This window comes from Strix uralensis, chromosome 4 (genome assembly GCF_047716275.1).
Source record: "Strix uralensis isolate ZFMK-TIS-50842 chromosome 4, bStrUra1, whole genome shotgun sequence".
NCBI classification, from domain to species: domain Eukaryota; kingdom Metazoa; phylum Chordata; class Aves; order Strigiformes; family Strigidae; genus Strix; species Strix uralensis.
Window position 1 is genome coordinate 29,832,710 of NC_133975.1, and position 14,745 is coordinate 29,847,454.

The 14,745-nt window shown below is 36.7% G+C and overlaps 1 protein-coding gene across 3 annotated transcripts in view; it reads left to right on the forward strand.

The window, feature by feature from the left end:
• The window catches only part of SLAIN2 (SLAIN motif family member 2), a 38,755-nt gene extending 24,478 nt beyond the window's left edge, over positions 1-14,277 (forward strand). The window contains exons 7-9 of one of the 3 annotated variants that reach the window (XM_074866133.1): positions 4,250-4,327; positions 9,083-9,401; positions 10,941-14,277. In XM_074866133.1, the coding sequence (XP_074722234.1) occupies positions 4,250-4,327; positions 9,083-9,401; positions 10,941-11,007 (464 nt within the window). In that variant the 3' untranslated portion in view covers positions 11,008-14,277. Of the gene's footprint in view, positions 1-1,041; positions 1,101-4,249; positions 4,328-9,082; positions 9,402-10,940 lie in introns of those variants that run through there. The other 2 variants (XM_074866134.1, XM_074866135.1) reach the window with 2 other exon arrangements.
• Positions 14,278-14,745: the final 468 nt, after the last annotated feature.

Genomic DNA, 14,745 nt, shown 5'->3' on the forward strand with positions numbered 1-14,745 from the left:
CCTGTGTGACATTTTCAAGGGGAGAACACATTATGAGTATTATTATGTGTAGAGCTTTGAGCTATACAAGTTCTATGATAAAAGTTCATCAGTAATCTAAATATTTGATGGGAAATGGAAGATAATATTTGTGAATGAAATTAATGCTTTTTTTAACCATTGAACAGTAAAGGCATACTGGCATACCTGGTTGGCCTTGTTAACTGCTCCTTTCAAAACAGTGTGTTAATGCAACCAAATACAGAATAAGGAATACAGACCGTGCCAAAGACTACAAGATTTCTGTCTTTGTAGTGACTCAGACCAGGTGTAAGGGTTGTGTGGACAGTCAGTTCCAGGTGTGTGATACTGTAGTCAAAGAAGTTAGTGTGACCTTGTGATTGTTCGTATAGGTTACCCCAGCATCCTTTCACCTTGTCTCCTTCTTCCACTATTCGTAAACACTCAGAAGGTGGGACTGACAACTGAAAGGGCATGTGTGTCGTTCAAATGCAGGACTGTTATCTGTTAGGCAGGCTTATCAAACTATAGAGCAGTTGGATAGCAGTTCTCCAACTGTGTTATTTTTGTGATAGGATGAATAATCAAAATGACCTAAAAGAAAATGAAGGAAAAAATATTTTTAGTAAAAATCTGTACAGATTTTATTTGGTGTTTTAAAATTGAGTGAAGTGGGAAGGGAAGAGCAAAGAGGGCAGCATAGTTGGCTAGAAGGCTATTTCCAGTATTAAAAATATATTCGCAGTTAATCTTTATGGAAAGACCAGACAGCAGAAGTCTCAATATTCAATATTTAGTGAGTTACGTCATTGCAGGAGCCAAAGTAGTGTGACTTGTGTTTCTTGTGTTTATGCATACATAATTTTTTTCAACTTGTGAATGCATTGAGAATCACAGAAATTATTAGGTAAATTTGCTTGCCTTTCATGGGACTATTTCCCCAAATGTGAACCACTCTAGACCAACTTACATTTAAATGTAAGTTAAGTATCATTAATAAAGCCCAGATTTCTAGCTTTTACAGTTTCCCTGCTCTTACAGATGTTTGTCAGAGTCTTGCTATTGACAATCGTAAAACGGTTTGTGTATGAAGTCAATGAGTAAGTATCTTTGCTTAGTCTGGATTAAAAAAATTCTGCAAAACTGTACATTGTATAAAAATTTCCAGAATTGTGTCCTTTTTATTGTATACTTTTTGTTTTATTGATTTTATATTTTGTCACCTTGCACAAAGCACTGTTAAATTGCAATGAATTTTTGTTTTCCCTTGTCAATGACTTCTGGGTCTTGGGATTCAAAGCTTCCTCATATACCTGCTAGTTTTGCATGAGCTTACCTTTGCAAGGATGCTGGCTTGCCACCCAAGGTCACTACTTTTCTCCTTGTCAAAGATCTGCTGTTCATAATTTACTTGCACATTTGCTGTGGCTGCAATACTGAACTTGCTATGGTTGCTGGCATTCAAAAATGAGTTAGGAATCCAGTAAGTTTCTGAAAAGACAATTCCTGTTGTGGTACATAGGCAAAAAGTACGTGCTTGCTTAAAGAGTAGAGCGAAGACACTTATAATATGTTTAGAGGTACGACTGTAAAACACGAAAACATTTGGTGTTTTAAGTTTTAGCTGTAATGTGGTGAAAAATCCAAATTCTCTTTGAAAAGAGATTGAATTAAACTGCAGCTGTAACTATTAGAATCTTTATTTACACCTGATTCTCCATGCCATTATGCAGAAAGTACATTTTTATATGAAAGCTATTAAATATTTCACCTTAAAACACTGGAAGATACAGTAATAGTTGTGTTCTCCAAGGAATAGGTATCTTTTAGATTTTAGAGTGTTAGAATGACAGGAAGTCTCTGTATTTGGGTCCTATACCACATAGATTGTGCAAAGCTGTAGAACTTCTAGGGTGGCTTCCACATAGTAGCTATGTGCTTTCTAGTGGATTGTGTGTGATACTTTCATACTTGCTTGTCACTGTAGCATACGGATATTAAATCTTTAAGCAGAGTTAAATATAATATTTTTTCAAAGGGCTAAGATGTAGGTTGTTCAAGCTATCAATAAAGTCACTGGTCTGCTTGCCAAGATCCAGCTGCTTGGCATGTTCAGAGTAAAAGAGGAAAGTGTATGTTTTGAGGAAACTGAGTATTCCAGCTCAGTTGATGAGAAGTAAACATAACTACGTGTATTTAGCATGCACCATTTGTGACAGGTTATGTGGTAGTGTACAGAGCACTTCAAGAGCAGCAAATAGTGTGGATAAGGATGCACTCCGTGCTTATCTCAAACTGCGTGTTTCCTCAGCATTGCTCAGATTGCACTGCCTGAAGTTCTTTTCAGTGTTTCAGTGCACAGAATTGTTTGAGTCTCTTATTTCCCAGAGTCTCCATGGAGAAGGAAGGAATTTGATATACAGAGATTTTAAATCCCTGCCATATCATCCCACATCTCTGACTTGCAAGCAGTGTAAATAATGATGGGGAAAGAAACTTAGTGCCATGTACAGTAGCATATTTAAATCTAACTGGGGCAGACTAAATTCAAGATAATAAATATGAAGGAAGAAGCTGTTTTTAATTTTGTGTGGTATAACAAAAACACTGATTCAGTAAAAAATGGTATAATGGAATACTTGTGGACAGAAGCACTCTGGCCAGTAGTTTGCCTCATTAAATTCCTAGGAATTGTGCTCATTTTTAAACATCTTACTGTGCTTGACTGGCTGTTCATGGGTATGCCTTAAAAAAATTTATAGCAAGGCCATGTGCCAGAAGTTGAATAAGAATTGCATCTTGCCATGTGCTTTTTTGCATTAGATTCTAGTTGGTAGAAGGACTAGGTTTTTTTATTCTTAATAGCCACAGGCAGCACTTTATCACGTTTATAAACACTTTAATTCCTTTTTGCTGTTTGTTGAAAGTTACATGTTTTAGTTAAGACTAAAATGAATAGACTACCTAGTGATATTTTCAGAATGAAGGTAAAACACATGATGAACTTCTTTTATGAACAAAATTTTGAATTTTGAGTAGTTCACAAAATTGTGAATTTTGCACTGACTGAAGGATAGGGAAGGTGGTGGCAATTACTATATGCTATCAAGTTTAGAAAAGGATTAACTTAACATTATTAGAATTCTAACTGTTCTTCCCTTACCTTCTTCATAGCGATATTCACCAATTGGTGATAGGATTACTGAGCTTCCTTACTCGGGGTCAGGGTCTTTATACACAGCTGTTTCCTCATCTGTCTTCCTTCTAACTATGGAAATAAGCCTTGCTAGTGCAATCAGTTTTATGCTGGTATAAACTCCATACACTGAGGTGAGCAGAAATGTTTATTCATACATTATCATTTTAAGAAGCCTTTGTGTAGGCAAAGCTTTATTTCATTAACTACTTTCCTCCTTCCCCCCTTAAATATGCTGCGGTGAAAATATGCTGAGTCGATGCGTTCCTTCTGGCAATAGGTAATTCTCTCCTTGCCAAGATCCTGCAGCTCTTGGAACATTGTCTTCTCTCTTGGTAACTGGTAGGTAGTGAGCTCATTTCAAGACAGTATCAGTCCTTGAACATTACTAGAAAAAAGTCAGGGGACATAGGAGCCAAAGGAGCAATAAAAAACAGTTTCTGTAATGCTGTCTCCCTGCTGGCAGTTGATAAGTCTTAGTGTTACATCTTCATTGTAAGTTTGAAGAGAAAAAAAAAAAACAGACCTCTCTCAAAATGGATTATGTTTTAATAACTGAAGAATACAATTTGTTTATATGATGATCACATTTAGACAAAGATTTATACTTTTGTATAGTGTTAGAGTATTTTTTTCACAACTCCTTTAGAATGAAAAGTTTAGGCTTGCTAGGTCAAATATGACAGTTTAATTTTCATCTTTGTATCTAATCTTGCACTCATATTGCTGTAGCATGTTTGCTAGGTGGCTTGTTCTCCCTTTTGGTGTATTTTTTTTTTTTTTGCCTTTCTGGGCTTTTTGCCCTGCAAGAAGCTTTATTCTTACAGAATCCGCGCATTTTGCACTGCAAAATTTCTGACATGCTCCTCTGTAACTCTTTGCCATTAAGAGCAAGCATCATTTTAAAAACCCACCACTCCCAGTGTCATAACAGCTTTTTGAGTGTTTTACTCACTCTGTTCCTTGATGCTTCACAGCTGGATGCAATTCTAAAATTCCCAGTAAATTTTCTTATCTTCTTAGACAAATATAACACTTCTTGTCTTTCAACAGCTCTGCAAAGGCAGAAAAATTTGCCTCGTGCTGCCTTCAAAACCAAACAGTTTCTTCAAACTCCATCTACAAAAGGAGGTAATTAACTTAAAACCTCTTATCAAGCTCCAGCAAATCTCAGATAATTGTTCACCTGCATTAAATCTCACATATTCTAGATTAATAAAATTGCTCTTGCATGTCAAGATTAACCAAGTGGTCTTTGCTGTATGAAAGCTAACTTTTTGGTCTAAACAGTAAAAATGCAACCCTGCATTATATAGGAGAAAAAGTATTAAATTGGATTTTGACATAAAATCCAAGGACTGGTGACTTCCAGCGTTATTCAGGAAATCTGGATTAGAAAAATAGACTCCTGAATCCATTAGGGCTACATTTGGATAGGAATTTTTAAAATTGTTTTTAAAACAAGTTGTAAAAATTGTTCTTTTTTTGATTGTGCAAAAATATGCAGGCAAGTGAAAATATTATCCTTTGTTCTGGAAACAAAAGCTAACGAGTTTATCCTTGAAAAGATGAGCATAGAATGTCAGCTTGTTTCGCACATACTTGCGCTTTCTCTTTTCCTCTCGAAACTGGAAGATTAACCCCAACATACAGTAATTTAGATTTGTATTTTTTTTCCTCAAAGAATTGGAGACTATTGTATATAATCTAGTTTGATAACGGCTGAAGTTGGCTTCTTTTTGTGAAGAAAATGAAATATATTGTGTCTCTAATCCAATTAGACTTTTCAACAAGTTTCAACTGTTTTTTAATTAATTCTGGCAGCCTTGTATGTGACACTGCCTCAACTTCACTACTAAGATAAAACAAGTTCATGATTTTGGTTTTAAGCATAGTTGGTCCTGTTGTCTATTACAGTCTAGAAGATCTCATTTTAAAGATCATATTTCACTGGAGACCAATTTGTAAGCTCCATATATGCTAAAATACTTTAAGGATTATAAGAGTCCTTTGTGCAGATACTGAGGGTGGCTGACAAAAATGCATGTGTTTCTCTCAGGTTTAACAATGCTAACTGCTTTGAGTCAACTTCATTCCATGCAGAAAGTTTTAGCAAAGTATAATGACTTTGAAACAGATTCACATGGCTTAATAGGAGGTCTCTAACACTTCATAATATTTCATACCAAATAGAGAAAAGTTCTCTCAATGTTCTGCTTTGGCATAAGACCACCATCTCAATTCCTCTGCAAAGCTTTCCGTCCTCTCTTTCCAGTTGGCCATGTCTTTACCTTCATCAGGATATCTGGAACACTTTATTAGGTCAATGGCCTAGTCTGGAGCTGTGGAAATGTACAGAAAATTATCTCCTTTGAGTTTATATTATTTGTAAAATTTTATTAAACCCTAGAGAATGAGGAACCAAGCATGTTGCACTGCTGGCTATGTATTCCAGTTTATAGTTGCTGTCATTCCTCACTGCAGATGAGGGCCCAACATGTCCTTTTTAGTTACTTGCTATTTTATGGTCCTTGATGTGTTGATTTTCTTGCTTCTGATCTGAGACTCTCATGAGTATAGAAGCATTATGCAGTAAGGAAACAACACTTTTTTTCAAAAGAACAAACAACTATGCGCAACAATTGGTTTTAGTTTCTTAAAATACTGTTCATTACATAGCTTGACACCTTTCACAGACAGATGTTGGCTTTTTTTTTTACCATTTTGTGTAAAACAGTCCAAAATACATTCAAATAACTAACTCTTTACCTCAGTGTAACAGATTTGTTAAGGCTTATGCAGCAATCCAGTATTAGTCAGATCATAGAATCATAGAATGGTTGAGTCATCTAGTCCAACCCCCCTGCAGTAAGCAGGGACACCTTCAACTAGATCAGGTTGCTCAAAGCTTTGTCCAACCTCACTTTGAATGTTTCCAGGGATAAGTACCATCTCTGGGCAACCTGTTCCGGTGGTTCACCACTCTCATCGTAAAAAAATGTCTTCCTTATATTTAGTCTAAATCGAACGTCTTTTAGCTTAAAACCATTACCCCTTGTCCTATTGCTACAGGCCCTACTAAAAAGCCTGTCTCTATCTTTCTTAAAAGCCCCCTTGAAGTACTGAAAGTCTACCATAAGGTCTCCCCGGAGCCTTCTCTTCTCAACCCCAAGTTTCTCAGCCTTTCCTCATAGGAGAGGTGTTCCATCCCTCTGATCATTTTTGTGGCCCTCCTCTGGACCTGTTCCAACAGGTCCATGTCTTTCCTGTGCTGAGATGACAGACAGTTTATTGATTCCCATCATTTTACCTCATCTGTTGTTTCATATCAGTCTGAATCATCTCATCACAATGGTTCTGATTTCACAGCTGCATTAGAATTGAGTCTGGTTTCAAGGCGGTGTGCAGCAGCTGGCCTTGCGGTGCAGGCCAGATAAGGTTGTAGCTTCACAGCATCCTGCTTTGCCAGGTGGGGATCTCTTGCTCCCTGCCCACAATCCAGGACAGAATCCAGAGAGGGTGGGAAATCTAAATGTTGTGACTGCACAGTGCCATTTATTTTTATTGTTGCCAGATGTTTTAATTGTAGTTGGTTCTAGTTGCTTAGTTTCTAAGGAGGTGGAGTTGTATAAAGTTGTTAAGCACTACCCTTACATGTTTATGTGTTTTTATCAAACATGGATCAGCTCAATGCTGCACATGGGTATACAATTATCAAATAGTCTTTGACTAAGGCAGTACCTCACTCTTTGTGATCCTGTCTTACAAATAGGCCAAACTGAGTTTTATTAAATATCCAAAACTGCTCTAAGACAAAATTCTTTGTGTAGAGCAGAATTATTAGGCAGCTTGCCAGAGATTGCATCATGCAGACTGCTTTGGAGATCACAGCACATTAGAAGACAATTCATTCCTTTATGTACGTGAATGAATACAGCTCTCAGCAATGTCTGCAATGCTGTGCTGACAGGAAATGTTTTATGAATTGACAGCTCAAGTTGGAAGCATGGTGAAATATGGTCAACAGAAAACTGGAGAGAATGGAGAGGACTAATTTACTGGATGCTTAGTTTCACTGAGAATGTGACTAGCTTTCTTCAGTTACAATTTTTCATTGCTTATCTGTAACTAAAACCCTTTTCCCTGTTGTACCTACAGGCCCAAAGCTGTATTCAGTTCTCATACACTGGCATTGCTCTGTTGGTCAGTTGCTAACATGATGCTGTATTTGTGTTCCAAGAAAGTGTTGTAATGAGAATTTTGGTGATAAAAGCTCCCTATGTTTATACTGTAGAATCACTTGGAAATTCTGCAGATTCAGTTGCACCAATGTTACAGGCAATGTCACATTTTAAAAACTTCTAATATGAGCACTTCACTGCTCTTTTTGTCCAGTCATTCTGCTGTTAATGCTTTCCTTAATCCATCCTCTGGCTTGACGCCAAGGTTTTTATTTTAAGGGGTTTTATTTATTCTCCTTGCTACTTACCAACTGTCATGTATTGTTGACATCTCTGCCACCTTTTTTGTCAGCTTTTCCTATGAGTGGCTTCATGCTGTGTTTGATATTGCTGTCAGTGGAAAGGCCCTCTTGGATAATCCAGAAAGGAATCCAATCCAGTTCACATCTGTAATGAGGCACATGATTAATCTTCCTAGACATCCCCTATAAGAAATGGCTTCAAAATACAACCTGAAAACTACCACTTCCTCTGTACCCCATTTAGGATGCCACATTTCTGTCATTACTGGTCTCTTCTCTCACTCCTCATGTTCTTACTGGATCTACCTTGTAGATATGTGAAGGACAGTCTTCTTTATGTACGACGTGTGTCAAAGAGGACGCAAATTTGGTCTCTGTGTAAAAAAAGTTTATTTAGTGGAGGAAAGACTAGTTTGTGCAAATTCACTAAATGTGATTTTGTTTTACTTTCCTGACTGATTTGATTGTGCTCTGTTGACTGTTACTGACCCACCCTAATCAGTTTGAAAAGCTGGTGAAATTTCATTTAAGTATTAAGATGATGGATTAGTTTAAGTGTTCTCTTTAGTGATATATTACGCATAATTTGAAAATATTTCTCATACTTGCTAAGAATTGTGCTTAAGGTTTGGCATTATCAAAGAACTGTTGAATATTTTGGCTTATTAACCTTTCTCCGAAAGGACTTGTTAAAGACCTTACATACTAACTCAGATGCAAAGTATCTGAATACAGATATTAGTTATACTGATCATTTAGATAATGTTTGTAAGAAGAGGAAGGTTATAAATTGTTACAGTTGTCTGGTTTCAGTTGTATAGCAGCACCTTAATGTCTTTGGTGTTGGGGGTTGGCTGACCCTATCTTTTTTTTCCTATCAGACAATAAATCTGGGACATGACTATATATTTAGGTGAATTCTAATTCAATGGATTTGGTTAAAAAGAACAGCATAAAAGAAACACTAAGATGCAGTGCACTGAAAATTTCATCATTAAAGGCTAATACACACTTTGAATCTATTTAAGGACTGTATCACACTACTGTATTCTTCAAGATGTTCTTTCAGGGATGGGAATTAGGTTCACGTGTTTCTGAAACAGTTAAATTTCTTCTTAACAAATAAGTTCGTTGTTTCTTTTGACTTGACTGATATAATGGTTAGAGACTTACTAGTATTACTTATAAATCCAGATAAATAAAGAATTTAATAAGCAAATTAAAGTTATGATATCAAAAACACATGACAAAGGACATCTGAATTCCTGTTTCTCATTGCTGCTTGATTGGCTGTATTCCATTACACATTCCATCTTGTTTGAATATTCACATAATTTCCTGGTTTTAATTTCAGTTATACTGTAATTTAAGCTTGAAAGTAACTTCTGTATTTTATTTTCCAGTACCTTCTTCAAGTAAGTTTCGTTCACCTGCAGCACCGTCTCCCCTAGCTCTCCGACAACCAGTGAAAGCATTTAGTAACCATGGACCCAGTTCAGTTGCTTCTCCAGAAGCCACACAGCTGACACACAGTAGTTCTTCACCAGGGCCTCTTGCAGCCCAGAGTTCAGGCTTGCCGAGCCCTGCCAGCAGTATCAACAGTACTACTCTTACCAGACCGGCAGGGACAGCAGGGATGAGGAGTGGTTTGCCCAGACCCAGTGCCCCTTCTACAGGGGGTATCCCAGTGCCTCGTAGCAAACTTGCACAGCCTGTTCGCAGGTGAGTATGTGACAGGCAGTCTTAGTTTGAAGTCTCACAATTAATTTTGTACATTGTGTATTTGTGCTGCTCCTTCCTGTAATTCTCATTTTGATTTCAAGGTCTTTAGAGTGGAAATGGAGACCTTCATGTGACGTATTTGCCTGTGTTTCCAAAATAGTTTTGAAGCAAAACTGAGAGAAAAAGGTTCTTGAATTAGATAGTGAAGGTGAAGGAGTGAAGGTGGAATGAATAATGAAAGATATTGAACTAAGTAAATAAAGTGTCTTAGTCTGGGCTGAGAAGGCAGTAGGAATTTGTCTGCATGTGGTAAAAAGCTATCAAAATATAGCTGGCAAGTGAAAATTCATTTGTACCACCAGTGACACGTTCTGAAGTCAGAACTATTTTCCTCTTGTAATTTGTAAGTCACACAGTGGTATCATGGTGAGAACAGTTTCTCTCCTTGGGCAGTTAGAAACTTTAGGAAGGAAGACACATGAGGACAGAGGAGGCATCCATAGCATTTGCTAAACTTGACATAAAAATCAATGAAGTTAACTCACAGGACAAAACAGAATTTTCAGCTTAAACATAACCTTTGTGCTAACACCAAACTGTAGAAGTTGCTTAATGTCAGAGTGTTTTGGAAAACAACCACAAGAGAGACCAGGTATTAACTGGAAATGCTACGTGGATGATTTGTCTTCAGGAGAATCAGAAGGCAGTGATGCATAATGTAGCATATGTGCTCTTAATGCAGTGCTGATGTGGATTTTCACTGAAGGTGTCAAGTGGAAGCCAGCTGAAAAAAAAAAAAGCAGTCATCCATGAGAAATATTAAGAATCTCCTTAAACAGAAAGGATAAACAGTTGGTCTCCAGCACCGTAAAAAAGATAAACCAGCCATAAATAGCAAAGTGGGAGAGTTCTGTCCTGCAGTGAGTGCTGGGCAGGGGAATGACAAGTGGCTGTCACAGTATTGACTGTTTTGCAGTCTGAGTCTGCACTGTCAGCAGTATGAAGCTTTGTGTAATAAAAAGCAGTTGGTTTTTGACAGGAAGTTCTCAATAGTAGCAAAGTGTGGTTGCCCAAATCGCCACTTTTCTTAGAGAAAAGTGTTTCACTTATTAAACAGCTTTTTTTGAAAGTTTACGTACATAATGCAGTATCTGTGTACCACGCACTAATGAAGTATCTATGAATGTCAAGATTTTAATGTAAGCAAAATGTAATACTCTAAACAAGGATTTTCCTGTTTATACATCACTGGAAAAAAATGGCCTATTTTTAGGTGGCAGCAGATTAAGTTTGTATTCTCACAGGGTATAATAGCAAAGTTTTCTGTCTATGTAGATGTTTTTCTGGCATGGTAGTTGCCAAGATACAATACACAGAACCTGAAAAAGTACTTTGGGGTTTAAGTAAGCTGTATTGAAAAGAAGTAAATGAGTAAAGTGTGTATTTCAACTACTTATAAAATGTTTACATTCTTTTGTATTGCAGATGGAGACTTCAGCAATTATGTATGAAACTAAAAAATATCTAATTTTATTTTAGATCATTACCCACTCCCAAAACCTATGGCAACGTGAAAGACGAGAGTTGGAAAGATGGCTGCTACTGAACTGCAAAACTTAATGCAAAATTCCAGTGATCGTGGATGCTTCCTCACCAGGCTAAAAGACAGCTTGATTATACAAACTGTTCAGATGTGACTTTTGGGATTTGTAAAAATTCCAGACCTCTCTGTCTCCAATTAGCACAAACTGGCAGAGATTATAAAGCAGCACTTTAATGACATCTAACATCAGATGTTTGGTGGTCACACAATCACTTCTACATTAAATTGCTATCAGTTCTGGGTTTTTTTTTTTTTCTTGCTTGCTAAAAATGTATCAATATGAGCATTTATGACAGTGGCCGATGTCTGGGCAAAAACCTAACGAATGCCAAAGAAATGCCCATCTTGAAAAACAGCAAGTATAACAGTCAACTTATATTGTCCAAAACATCATTTTCAGCCTGTTTTAATTCAGCAGAAAGATTGGTGAATATGTACTATTGAAACAAGACTACGTTAATCAGAGCTAACATTCTGATTGCAGACTGCTACAGTGCTAGTGAAACATTGCTTTTAACAATTACATGAGATTTTCATTGGGGAAAGTGGTACGTACATCCTTCAGAAAGAGTCAGAAGTTACTCTGGAGGATTAGGCAGAACAGTAAGTAGTAGCCATGGCTTTTATTAACATGAAAAGGTTTTGAATGTAGCAGACACACCCAAATGCAATAGTATAGATTGCATCTTTCCTATGTTGATTTATCAGCTTTACATGCTCTTATATGTTTGATTGCCAAAAGGGCTTAGTATCAGTTGTACAATCTTTCTAACCTTAAAGTTCCCGGCTCAGGAAAGATGGCCTTTGCTATTGTAGCCACATTTTTAACACATGGCTCGCTATTTGGGAAAAACTTTTTTTACAGCAGGTTTCCTTACAAAGGAAGGAACGAGTTGTATGTTAATTTGTTCTAATACCACACCACTATGCTTGCAGCCTGGAGCAACTGTAAATGCTGATAGTTAAGGAGAAGGAAACACAACTATGCACTTGTAACATACAAATTTTAAGGTAATGAGTTGACTCTTGATGCCAAATGATATTCATTTAGGTGATGTTCCATGGTATGAGGGAGTTTTCTGTATCCTATTTTTTTACTTTCATCCATTTCTTTTAAATTGGTTTATTTTAAATTGTAAATATTTTTACAGAAGATATTGCCCATGTAAGTGTGTTTAAATGTGTACTTTGCCTTACATATGTGTATCTCACATTACTGGTAACAGAGTATGAAACCTGCTATGTCTGTTTACAAGCTATTAAATTCCTCTGGTGGCTCTGACTTACTCTAACACATTTTTCTCAGAACAACTCATATATTTAGCATTTGAACCATTGTTTTCTGTTTTGGAAGACATCATGCAAATATTTGTAACTGAAGTTGTATTGGGTGGGATTAGTTAAATGGAAGGGATTTTGTTTGAAGCTTTTTCAGTATTTTGGATGTACAGTTGATGAAGTAAGAGAATGTGAATGGTATATCCTTTGTGCAATGACTGACGAACACTACAAGTTGGAATGGATGGTAGGTAGCCTTCAGCCCCGTTAGTATCCAAGTTTGGAACTGCTGGTGTATTTTGACTCCCACCACTAGGAGGATAACTAACCCTGAAATTCTACCACTTGAGTTTTAGGCCAGCATTAACATATTCCTGGATGAAAAGCCATGCAATACTACTTGACTTGGAAGAAGCCAAATAGGAAGGAGTGGAGACTAATTTGCAGCTCTAATAACTCAAGCAAACTTTGGGCTGATGAATGACTTCACACTCCAGACCAAGATCTGTGCTGAGCCTTTGAAGTCAGGGTATCAAATATACTGTAATTCAGTAAGATTTCAGCAGGGGTAAAGAAACTACCTTGCACCAGTAGACCAGTACATACCACTAATCTAGCCTTGGGTCATTCACTGGCACAGATAATGGATGTTGGTGTCTCATGTCACTATTAAACAGAAGAGAGAACTAGATCAAATGCCTGTATCCTCACTAAAGCCCGAATTTTAACATTTCAACATTTTACAAAGCAATGCTGCAGTCTTCATTGAAAAAAAGGTGAATTTTAATTGGTGGATTTTATCAAACGCTTGACTGACTTTTAAATTTTGAAAGTCAGTTTAGATGACGATATTGGGGGTTTTACCATGGCTGCATCAAACTGTTGTGTACGTTTCCTTAAGTAATTCATCACTCGGGTAAGGTCAGCTTAAGTTTTATAAGGATTCTTTTCTCTGCTGTTCTCCCCTGTAGTACAGCGAATGACTTCCTGAGAAGACAGACTGTCTGTTTACTAGAAAGCCTTTGTGCATTACCAGTTTATTGATATCAGGAAATCATGGGGCTCTGTGTTTAGAAATTTACTGCAGAAGTGTGGAAATACAGATTTGATAAACTAGTGCCTATGATTTACTTAACTTATGTTTGATATAGTAGTAAGGGTTTTATGAATGTGGATTACTTTTTGTGCCAACAGCTCGGAATTGTTGTATGTGTGTAGGCAGAAGGACTTGTTCTGCTTCCAAAGTTATTTAATTTTTTTGTGTTTGAATGTTTTTGTAAGTGTTAAAAATGTAAAAAAAAAAATATATAAAATATTCTTACCACAAAATACTTCCTGGATCATTATTTTTATAACAAATTGTTTTTAAAAGCTTTTAGAAATTTAGAGGGTATTGTTTTAGGGCTTTTTTTGGTTGGTCAGGTTATTTTTCAAGAACCATATTCACTTTTCCAGAAGTTACCAACATCAGCTTCTGCCCCCTGTAATTCATGAACTGAGTACAATGCTGTATTTGGGTGAAATCTGATTTCATTGACATACGGAGGTAGACTTGTGTTGCACCTCTGCTCTGGAAGGACAATGCATAATTCAGAGTTACATGAAAAACTATTCTGAATTTTCATCCAGAGTGATTTGGTTTTGCAATTCCTTAGTACAGAAGTTGTCTTTCTATTTTTACAGCATTTGTGCTCACTTCAGACGTCCACATGAAACAAATTTTTCATTTTGAAAATTCTGGACTTTATGCAGAAAATTGAGCGGTATAGAAGTGTATGTAAGTCTTCTTTGAATTGTTAAGTACACATTTTATCTAGCTCATATATGAATGCCTCTACCTTCTGGCTCACATAGAAGCAAGAAGTTTGTTTTGTTTTGAACTTGGTAACTTTCTGTAATCTGTATTTTGCTACAAAGCAATGTATCCAAGAGTAATGTGAATGCCATTTTTTTTCTTATCTTGGTATTAATAAAGTTAAGCTAGGTTTACTTCTATTTGGTGGCCACTTAATATTAAATCTGTGAGGCTTGCTATTAATGGTTTATCACAGCATAGTCCTCTATTTTATAATTAAGCCAGTAGATTAAAATGTTTCCCCCTAGTTACTGACCTACTTATGTAAAGCTGGTTTCACACCAACTGCTTCTAAAATGTGATCCACTACCCCTCCCTTCATTGCTTTTTAGTTCTGTAGTCAAGTCCCATTTGCCCCATGCCCCTTCAGGAAAACAGAGCAGTGTCAAAATCACAGGCAATTGATAGCCTTTCACATTCTCTTTTAGCAAGTTTCTGTAACAGACTCTTCTATATTAAACTAATGTTTATAATTAGCATCATCGTACTGGAAGACTAAAGATAGGAACACTGTTTCTATAGTTCTCTTAGTTTGAGCGAAGGTACTACAGCTCCTTTGGTTTTGGTATAAAAGTGCTAGGTCATGTTTTATTCAATAGTGTGTTACC